We start from the raw sequence: 11085 nt of genomic DNA, 5'->3' as shown, positions 1-11085 counted from the left end.
GTGGAGAGGCCCAGGCCAGCCCAGGCCAGCCCAGGCCAGCCCAGGCCAGCCCAGGCCAGCACAGGCCAGCCCAGGCCAGCACAGGCCAGCCCAGCCCAGGCCAGGCCAGGCCCAGGCCAGGCCAGGCCAGCCCAGCCCAGCACAGGCCAGCCCAGCCCAGGCCAGTACCTCTCATTCGGGGGCTCTCTCACCATTGTCTCTCACTTTGAGGAGACAACATCACTGTCAGGGTGTACATAACATCTCCCACCCACCCATTAAATACTGGTATCAGTACTGGCCCTTTGGAAACCTACATCAGTCCATCTTGGAAAGGATACCAGTCTGATTCAGGGGTCTAGCTGGGGGCAGTATCTGTCCCTGACACCAGTCTGATTCAGGGGTCTAGCTGAGGGCAGTATCTGTCCCTGACACCAGTCTGATTCAGGGGTCTAGCTGAGGGCAGTATCTGTCCCTGACACCAGTCTGATTCAGGAGTCTAGCTGAGGGCAGTATCTGACCCTAACACCAGTCTGATTCAGGGGTCTAGCTGAGGGCAGTATCTGTCCCTGACACCAGTCTGATTCAGGGGTCTAGCTGAGAGCAGTATCTGTCCTTAACACCAGCCTGATTCAGGGGTCTAGCTGAGGGCAGTATCTGTCCCTGACACCAGTCTGATTCAGGGTCTAGCTGAGGCAGTATCTGTCCCTGACACAGTCTGATTCAGGAGTCTAGCTGAGGGCAGTATCTGACCCTAACACCAGTCTGATTCAGGGGTCTAGCTGAGGGCAGTATCTGTCCCTGACACCAGTCTGATTCAGGGGTCTAGCTGAGAGCAGTATCTGTCCCTAACACCAGCCTGATTCAGGGGTCTAGCTGAGGGCAGTATCTGTCCCTGACACCAGTCTGATTCAGGGGTCTAGCTGAGGGCAGTATCTGTCCCTGAATATTCAAGACGGGTTGCTGGCCCAACCCACCTCCAGCTTATAGGATATTAAGGCACATTTATTTCTATAGAAATGCAGCTTTTAATCTCTATGCCCTCACCATCTTCCACCAGTGTTAAGAACTGGTATGCAGGACTACAATTCCCAGCATTCAACAGGAGCCTTACTTCCCATTCTCTCAATTTAACATCAGAATATGCATGAATGTCTTAATGCAGATATGGGGCGGTTGTGAGGACTGTGCCAGGTGAACACTGGCATACAGCTGACCTGAGGTACTGCAGGGGCCGTGCTGGGCTCCTCCGGGCCCCGTGGTCTCTTTAGTAAGACTGAGGACCAGTCAGGATGTGCTACCTCATTGGCTGTAGCTGCATACTGGTAGTCTTTTTTGCAGTGGCAGTATTTCTTAATGTTTGTGTTACTGTGAGCTTTAAGTTCAACAGGAAGTACTGTACTGTTTCACGAACAGGCCGAGGAGAGCTGAGGTATGGAACTGGAGAACAACCCTACTGCCTTCATTATGGACTGAGCACTCGCACCAGGACCATGTGCTATTGGAAAAATTTTGTGTGTGTGTGTCTGGTGCATGTGCATGTGTGTGTGTGTGTTTGTCTGCTCTGTGTGTGTGTCTGGTGTGTGTGTGTGTGTGTGTTTCTCTGGTGTGTGTGCGTGTGTATGTGCGCGTGTGCATGTGTGTGTGTGTGTGTGTATGTGTGTTTCTCTGGTGTGTGTGCGTGTTTGCTTGAATGTTCCCTTTATCCTATGCTTCTCCCCCCAGGAATAACCCCCGCCGTCAGTGTGGGTAAAGCAGTCACAGTTCTTTTGCAGTGGCTTGCCTTTTAAGGAAAAGATCGGATTTATCTTGCAGAAAGTGTTTTATATTAGTCAGTTAGATGTCCCTTTGTTTTTCTCGCTTGGCAATGTTAATGTGTTTGCAAGAGCTGCTCAGATTCAGTCTTCTTAATCTCCTAACCTTGTCCCTAACATTTTTTCCAGTTCAGCCTAATTCTTGCCCATACTTTTCATGTGTTTAGTATAGAATAAAGAAAGAATAAAATCTAATGTGATCATTACTGGATGCCGGTGTCTAATTTAAACAGCCATTGGGGGTTATAAGAACTTAAATAAGATATACCTTAAGACACAGCATAACTAAGACTGATCTGTGAGAACACGGCAACCATTCCACATTTTACTGTGCTTGTGTTTGAGTTGAGTGTCTGAGTGTGTATGTCTGTGTGCCTGTGAGCGTGTGTATGTATATGTGTGTGTGTACGTGCATGCGTGTGTGTGTGCGCATGTGCATGCACGTGTCTATGTATGTGTAAGTGTGTGTGTGTGTGTGTGTGTGTGTGCATGTGCGTGCACGTGTGTATATATGTGTGTGTGCGTGCGCCTGTAAGTATGTGTGTGACATTCAGTCCACCGAAGAAACGGATTGGTGAAGAGAGCACATGCACCTGGGTTGCGTTGGCTAATCAGCCCAGGTGCATAAAGGTGTGCTGCTCTCCACAGTTTGGGGCCGAGACCGGGACCTCACACGAGAGCACGTTTACGATTTTAGCTTTGTTTTATTCTGGAGCTTGGTTCAGGCAAAAAGGAAAGACCAAAGGAAGTGATCCTCAGCTGGGATGCGGGAGGAGCTGGCGCCAGCTGGGAAACGGGCCAGCTACGGGCGGCGCACGGGAAAGTGGTTTTTGTTATTTTAGCTTGTTGTTTTAGTTTATTGTTTTTGCCCGGAACCCGTGAGGGGGACGGGTGGTAGGTGTCTGTTTATTTGATTTCATGTTTGTGTGGGTGCGCTCTCTCTCTCTCTCTCAATGCGACAACCAACGGTACTTCCCGGCTCTGCCACATATCCCTCCCAGGGGTGTCATGCTGGTGTGTGACAATGTGTGTGTGTGTGTGTGTGTGTGTGTGTGTGAGTGTGTGTATGCGTGTGAGTGTGTGTGAGTGATTCTCACAGAGCTGCAGCTCTTGCGCCCCTCAGTGTTAGAGCTCAGATCCACACAGAGGGCTTGGTCTCTGCGGACTTGCTGTTGCTGCTGACGCTGCTGGTGCTGGAGTCCTCCCTGCTCTTGGCGCTGCTGTGTTTGGATCCGGAGCGCTGCTTCCGCTCGCGGTGCGGGAGCGCCACGTTGCTCTGAGGCTTCTCCCCGTCCTCGTGCTGCCGGCTGTAGGCCTGGAGCGCCGCCTCCAGCTGGTCCTGCGCCTCCTGGACCTCCTTCTGCAGGGAGACACGCGTCTCCCCCGTGGGGAAGTTCTCCTCGTTGCTGCCGAACTGCTGCTGCTCCTCCTGGGCGATGTTGGCCCGGTTCTGCCGGCAGGCCATCTTGCCGTTGCTCAGGTCTGCGTACGGCGGCTGCTCGGGCTTCACCGCGATGTTGTAGCCGGGCGGGGCCAGGGGGGTGTTCCACGAGAAGGGGTAGCTGCCGTAGTCCCCGCCCGGCACCCCTCCCCCGCTCTCATCCTCGCCCGCGGGGCCACCAGCCCCGCCCACTCCCGCCCCCACCCCGGGCCCCAGCGAGCCCAGCTGGTACTCGTCCTCGGGGGGCGGGCTCCGACGGCGGCGTATGATGTCACAGAGGGTGCCCGCCCCCAGGTGCAGCATCTCCCACAGGTTGAGCGCCAGGCAGAGCAGGGTGACGCTGTACATGATGCGCAGGAAGATGGTCTTCTCCGTGGGCCGCGAGACGAAGCAGTCCACGCGGTGCGGGCAGGGCGGGTCGGAGCAGACGAAGACGGACGGCACGGCCAGCCCGTACAGGGCGTACTGCCCGGCCAGGAACCCCGCCTCCAGGGCCGTGCGCATCAGCAGCTGCGCCACATACACCCGCATCAGCCCGTCGGCACGGATACGCCGCCGCCCGTCGTGACGCGCCTTCGTCCTCCGCCGGGGCGGGGCCATCTCCATCCGCCCCTCCATCTCGGGCACCTCGTAGATCATGGGGTCGTCCTCCTGGTCCTCCTCCGCCTCCTCGGACACGCCCCTCCCCTGGCCCCGCCCACCGAAGAATATCTTGCGGGGTCTCCTGTGGGTGAATCCCGGGGGCCCCGCCCCCGCCTGGCAGGCTCCGCCCCCCTCCTCCAGCCGGGCGATCTTGTTGATGGCGTAGCCCAGGTAGATGAGCGAGGGCATGGCCACCAGGATGATCTGGAAGACCCAGAAGCGGACGTGCGAGAGCGGCGCGAAGGCGTCGTAGCACACGTTCTCGCAGCCCGGCTGGCCCGAGTTGCAGACGAACTTGCTCTGCTCGTCGTAGTAGATGGACTCCCCGCCCACCGCCGTCAGCACGATGCGGAAGACGATGAGCACCGTCAGCCACAGCTTCCCCACGAAGGTGGAGTGGTTGTGGATCTCCTCCAGGAGCCGGGTGAGGAAGCTCCAGCTCATGGCGTCGGCGCTCGGGGGGGTCGGCAGCGTCCCGCTCTCTCCGGCTCACAGACTCTGGGGGGGGGGCAAGAGGTCAGGTCTCTGCAGCAGTAACACAGGCAGGATAGTTCAGCTCAGTTTAATACTTAACATCAGCCCTGGAGCAGTATACAATGTTTAGTAATTTGCTTAATTTGAAGCTCATCATAAAGCTCTAGAAAAAATTAAGAGACCACCGCAAATTTTCAGTTTCACAGTTTATGGTACATATGTGTATTTGGAAAAACTACTTTTATATTCTTTCATCAACTACTGACTACATTCAGTTTATTTAAAATATTGTCATTGACATTTATTTGTAGAAAATGCAAAACACTAAAAACACACAATGTTGGTATACATTGAATAATGCAAACTTAACAAGTTTAAACCATGTAACAAGTGGTGTAGGATTGGGTGTGGTTTGTTGGGACGGTGTGTAAGGGAGTGCGGTGTGTGGGGGAGTGTGGTTTGGGATGTGTGTGAGATGTGTGTTGGATGGTGTAATGTGTGTTTGTGGGAGGTGTGTGAGATGGTGGTTTGTGGGATGTGTGGAGATGGGGTTTGTGGGATAGTGTGTGAGATGGTGTGGTTTGTGGATGGTGGTGAGATGGTGTGGTTGGGATGGTGTGAGATGGTGTGGTTTGTGGGGATGGTGTGGAGATGGTGTGGTTTGTGGGGATGGTGTGTGAGATGGTGTGTTTGTGGGATGGTGTGTGAGATGGTGTGGTTTGTGGGATGTGTGTGAGATGGTGTGGTTTGTGGGATGGTGTGTGAGATGGTGTGGTTTGGGGATGGTGTGTGAGATGGTGTGGTATGTGGTGATGGTGTGTGAGATGGTGTGGTTTGTGGGGATGGTGTGTGAGATGGTGTGGTTTTGGGGATGGTGTGTGATGGTGTGGTTTGTGGGATGGTGTGTGAGATGGTGTGGTTTGGGGATGGTGTGTGAGATGGTGTGGTTTGTGGGATGGTGTGTGAGATGGTGTGGTTTGGGGATGGTGTGTGAGATGGTGTGGTTTGTGGGGATGGTGTGTGAGATGGTGTGGTTTTGCGTGGACGGTGTGTGAGATGGTGTGGTTTGGGGGATGGTGTGTGAGATGGTGTGGTTTGGGGACGGTGTGTGAGATGGTGTGGTTTGCGGGGATGGTGTGTGGTGATGGGGTGTGGGTTTGCGGGGATGGTGTGTGAGATGGTGTGGTTTGTGGGACGGTGTGTGAGATGGTGTGGTTTGCGGGGATGGTGTGTGAGATGGTGTGGTTTGCGGGGATGGTGTGTGAGATGGTGTGGTTTGTGGGGATGGTGTGTGAGATGGTGTGGTTTGTGGGGATGGTGTGTGAGATGGTGTGGTTTGCGGGGATGGTGTGTGAGATGGTGTGGTTTGTGGGGATGGTGTGTGAGATGGTGTGGTTTGTGGGGATGGTGTGTGAGATGGTGCGGTTTGTGGGGATGGTGTGTGAGATGGTGTGGTTTGTGGGATGGTGTGTGAGATGGTGTGGTTTGCGGGGATGGTGTGTGAGATGGTGTGGTTTGTGGGGATGGTGTGTGAGATGGTGTGGTTTGTGGGGATGGTGTGTGAGATGGTGTGGTTTGTGGGGATGGTGGTGAGATGGTGTGGTATGTGGTGATGGTGTGTGAGATGGTGTGGTTTGTGGGGATGGTGTGTGAGATGGTGTGGTTTGTGGGGATGGTGTGTGAGATGGTGTGGTTTGTGGGGATGGTGTGTGAGATGGTGTGGTTTGTGGGGATGGTGTGTGAGATGGTGTGGTTTGCGGGGACATGTAGGTTATTCTCCTGCAAGCAGGCCAGCAGAATCAGCAGGCATCACAAGCAGCAGACTGCAGACCCACAATTAACCCAAGAACTGGTGCAGAACCAGAGCACACCAGCACCAGCCGGGGGGGGGGGGGGGGGTCTGCTCCCCACCAATCAGCAGCCTTCCTGCAGCCTGCCAGCACACACAATGAGCGTGCTCCAGTGCCTGCCCACTCTAAACCTCCCGCCATCTGTATCCAATTCCACAGGATATTTTACACACAGAAGATTATGATGGTCCACTGGCTTCACAAAGGCTGGTATATGGGCATCATGGGTTTGTGGTTTAAAGTCTGGATATTCAACAGGGGGTCTGCAAGTCCCTGCAGACTTTATATGTAATTACTATACATAGATTTGGGAAAATATTTCAAAATATGGAACCTTTTTTTCAAATGCACCCTTTATAACTAGGGGGACCCTGGAGGCTATTGAGCCTGGGTGGCTGTCCCTAGATCAGAAAAGGCTGAACCCCCCAGTTTAAAGCAAGAACATACACTTGAAGTAATTCCAAAGCGGCTCGTGCAGTGAAGATCTGGGTCAAATACGTATTTGTTATGGATTCAAATACTTTTCTATGCTTTACTGATCTTGTCTGGTGTATTAGAACCAATGAAATACTCTCAAAAAGTGCAAACCCCACCTTCTGGTCATATTAGCAGGCTCAATTACACCTGGCAAGATCAATAGAGCACAGAAAAGTAATTGAATCCAAAAGAAATACGACCAAGGTCTGGTACAGTGATGTTATTTTTCCAGACTGTACATATGAACACATTAATTTTAAAATACTTATTTCCAGGGGTGGACAGTAACAAAGTACATTTACTTGAGTACAGTACTTGAGTACATTTTTCGAGTATCTGTACTTTACTTGAGTATTTATTTTTTTGGAAACTTATGACTTTTACTCCACTACATTTGAAAGATAAATATTGTACTTTTGACTCCACTACATTTCTATGAAGGTTGTCGTTACTCGTTACTTTGAAGCATAGCTTTGAAGTCAACAGTTGAATATTTTTTTATTTTCTAAATAACGAACGCCGGCTATTATTAACGGTAACTTTGATTACTTAAGCAAAATCAGCAGGTTGCTGGTCAGCAGCTAAGCTAGGATTGAATATTTCCCACATAGGCAACATAACGTTTTATTCAGCGGTGACTGGTGAGCTGAAAATTGGTGGGGCGCAAAACTTTACTTTAAACTAATCATTGATCTCAACTTGTTTTCGTTAGTAATTTTCCTTTATAATCAAGCGTCCCAACGATCTGACTAATCAAATGACAAGTAGCCTAACATACAGCGTCTTCATATCGTGTTAGGGGGATTCAATCATGAATTAAATTTATCCATTAAAAATCCGTTTTAATCACCAAGTAGTCTACACTTAACAGACTGGTGTATCTTATTTGTTATCTACTGTTAGCTCTCAGAATAACCAGCAAAAACAAAACCTGCACTTCAGTTGTGTTTACAATCTAGCTACACATTGCAGATATTTTCCATGAATGCGAGTGCGGAGAAAGAAGTGTTTCCGTAAATAATGTTGATTAGAAATGTGCACAATTTCATACTGCAAATGAAAATAAATGTAGGCTATACGGCCTAGGCTACTCGCTAAAGCTGCCTATTTGGGGAGTGCTGGCTATATATGATAGTATTGAGTAGCCTATTTTGTGGATTAATTGTATTGATACTCAAGGAAAATCGGGAAGATTCCGTCACTGCTTAGCGATTAAAACAGATTTTTCTAAATCGCATTTATCATTTAATCTCCCTAACACAATGCGAAGAAGCTGTGTCCCTTTCCATTTGATTAGTCAGAAGTTTGCATGCTTGTTAATCACTGAAAATTAATTAAAACAGTTTGAGATCAATGATTAGTTTAAAGGAAAGTTTCGCGCCTCACCAGTTTAAGAAAGATGGATAAAGGAGGAAAAAGTGAGGACAAAAGGAGGATGACCGATTATTTTCGTGGGTAAAAAAAATTCTCAGCAATAATGACACTCAATAAACTTGAAATATATTATGTAAAAGCTTGCATCAATAGTATACATTTTAAATCATTGTTTTCCTTAATTACAATTATGTGCACAATACATTAAAGATACAACTATTTTGAGCTGAGACATTCATTGGTTTGTATCTTTTTTCACCCACCTCCCACCGGATCTCAGGGTCCACCCACCTCCCAAATCTCAATTTAACCCCTGTCTATCATGTGTTGCTATCTAATAACAGTAAAAATGCATCTGAAAATGAGCTTCTGTAAATGCATCGTAGAAACAATACAACAGTGTGTGTGCATTCAAAATAAATGTACTAAAAGTATTTTTAAAAGTAAGTACTCCAGTACTTTAACTCAAGTAAAAATTTGACTGAACAACTTTCACTTGTAGTGGAGTAATATTTGACCAGGGGTATCTATACTTTGACTCAAGTAATGGAGTTGTGTACTTTGTCCACCACTGCTTATTTCTTGCCGGTTCTTCTTCATTGCAGGGGTACTTCCTTTTCAGTTCATAGGTGATATAGACTCTTCACCCTTCTCATTTCATAGGTGATATAGACGCCTCACCCTTCTCAGTTCATAGGTGATATAGACTCTTCATCCTTCTCAGTTCATAGGTGATACAGATTCTTCACTCCCAGTACCAGCAAGGCGTAGTTGAGATTAAGTTTTCAGGCCAGTGGGTAGCTGCAACACTGCATGCTCTTGCATGACTAACTTTAACCAAGCTACTTACACATCGAAATTAAAGCAACAATTACGTCCAACTAGGAAACAGAAAAGAGTTTCAGCTATGTTGCTGAGCCTTATTTGTCCATGATAGGTCAAAGAGGGAAGGTGCACTGGTGTACCCGTCAGAGCACAACTAGCCACCGTTTCCACAGATCTGCTCAATTCTATTTTCCCCAGTATTCAGAAGATTCTTGTTTCTTATGGTACATTTGGTTGGTACATTTGATAAGCAGCATGTTTTCTGGAACATTCTAAGGGTTCTGAAGGAGTATTCCCAAAGTTTATCAGCATCTAAAGAGTCAGTGGACCCAGAGTATTGGACCCAGGTCTGGAAGAGTCAGCGAGCAGCTATCAAGCATATAGTAGCTCATACTGCAGCTCAGTAGTAACTGCGGTACAGAACATAAGTACAGCGGCTGGCACAGCTGTTGGTCTGTCAGCATCCTGTAAATCTGCCCAACAACAGCTCACAAGCAGACAGTTGAGGCCAGGACTCACAATGAGGATTGGCTGTTAAAAAGAGGCAGAATGACAGAAGCAGACCAACCAATCTGGAAAATTCTGGTGTGCAGACAGCCTGGGGACGATTGGCAATGGGCTGGCGGTGGAGCAGTGATATGGTGAACAGACACACAGGCAGAGGCTCAGCACTAGCCAGACCACAGCAGTGTGCAGAGAATGGCTGAGATTGCACCCCAATGTGCTCACATCTTATACCACATCTCAGTTCTTATACCACATCTAATCTCTTATACCACATCTCAGCTCTTACACCACATCTCAGTGCTTATACCACATCTCAGCTCTTACACCACATCTCAGAACTTATACCACATCTCAGTTCTTATGCCACATCTCAGCGCTTATACCACATCCCAACTCTTATACCACATCTCAGCTCCTGTACCACATCTCAGCTCCTATACCACATCTCTGCTGTTATACCACATCTGATCTCTTACACCACATCTCAGCGTTTATACCACATCTCAGCTCTTACACCACATCTAATCTCTTACACCACATCTCAGCTCCTGTACCACATCTCAGCTCTTATACCACATCTCAGAACTTATACCACAGCCCAGTGCTTATACCGCATCTCTGCTGTTATCCCACATCTCAGCTCTTACACCACATCTCTGCTCTTATACCACATCTCAGTTCATATACCGCATCTCTGCTCTTATACCACATCTCAGCTCCTATACCACATCTCAGCTCTTACACCACATCTAATCTCTTACACCACATCTCAGCTCCTGTACCACATCTCAGCTCTTATACCACATCTCAGAACTTATACCACATCCCAGCACTTATACCACATCACAGCTCTTATACCACATCTCAGCTCTTACACCACATCTGATCTCTTACACCACATCTCAGCTCTTATACCACATCTCAGAACTTATACCACATCCCAGCGCTTATACCACATCCTAGCTCCTATACCACATCTCAGCTCTTATACCACATCACAGCTCTTACACCACATCTCAGAACATATAACATATCTCAGAACTTATACCACATCTCTGCTGTTATACCACATCTCATAACTTACACCACATCTCAGTGCTTATACCACATCTCTGCTCTTATACCACAGTTCAGTGTGTATACCACATCTCAGCTCTTATACCACATCCCAGCACTTATACCACATCACAGCTCTTATACTACATCTCAGCTCTTATACCACATCTCAGCTCTTACACCACATCTCTGCTCTTATACCACATCTCAGAACTTATACCACATCCCAGCGCTTATACCACATCCTAGCTCCTATACCACATCTCAGCTCTTATACCACATCACAGCTCTTACACCACATCTCAGAACATATAACACATCTCAGAACTTATACCACATCTCTGCTGTTATACCACATCTCATAACTTACACCACATCTCAGTGCTTATACCACATCTCTGCTCTTATACCACAGTTCAGTGCGTATACCACATCTCAGCTCTTATACCACATCCCAGTGCTTATACCACATCTCAGCTCCTATACCACATCTCAGAACTTATACCACATCTCAGCTCTTATACCACATCTCAGAACTTAAACCACATCTCAGCTCTTATACCACATCTCAGCTCTTTTACCACATCTCAGCTATTATACCACATCTCAGTGCGTATACTACATCTCTGTTTTAATACCACATCTG

At 48.4% G+C, this 11085-nt stretch overlaps 1 protein-coding gene across 1 annotated transcript in view; it reads right to left on the bottom strand.

Moving 5' to 3' along the window:
- Positions 1-701: 701 nt before the first annotated feature.
- Positions 702-11085, bottom strand: part of gjc1 (gap junction protein gamma 1) — a 45896-nt gene continuing 35512 nt past the window's right edge. Inside the window, exon 2 of the mRNA XM_064315878.1 lies at positions 702-4374. Coding sequence (XP_064171948.1) covers positions 2926-4320 — 1395 coding nt within the window. The 5' untranslated portion in view covers positions 4321-4374 and the 3' untranslated portion in view covers positions 702-2925. The remainder of the gene's footprint in view (positions 4375-11085) is intronic.

Source organism: Anguilla rostrata, chromosome 17, assembly GCF_018555375.3.
Source record: "Anguilla rostrata isolate EN2019 chromosome 17, ASM1855537v3, whole genome shotgun sequence".
NCBI lineage: Eukaryota > Metazoa > Chordata > Actinopteri > Anguilliformes > Anguillidae > Anguilla > Anguilla rostrata.
This window is presented reverse-complemented; position numbering and strand designations above follow the sequence as displayed.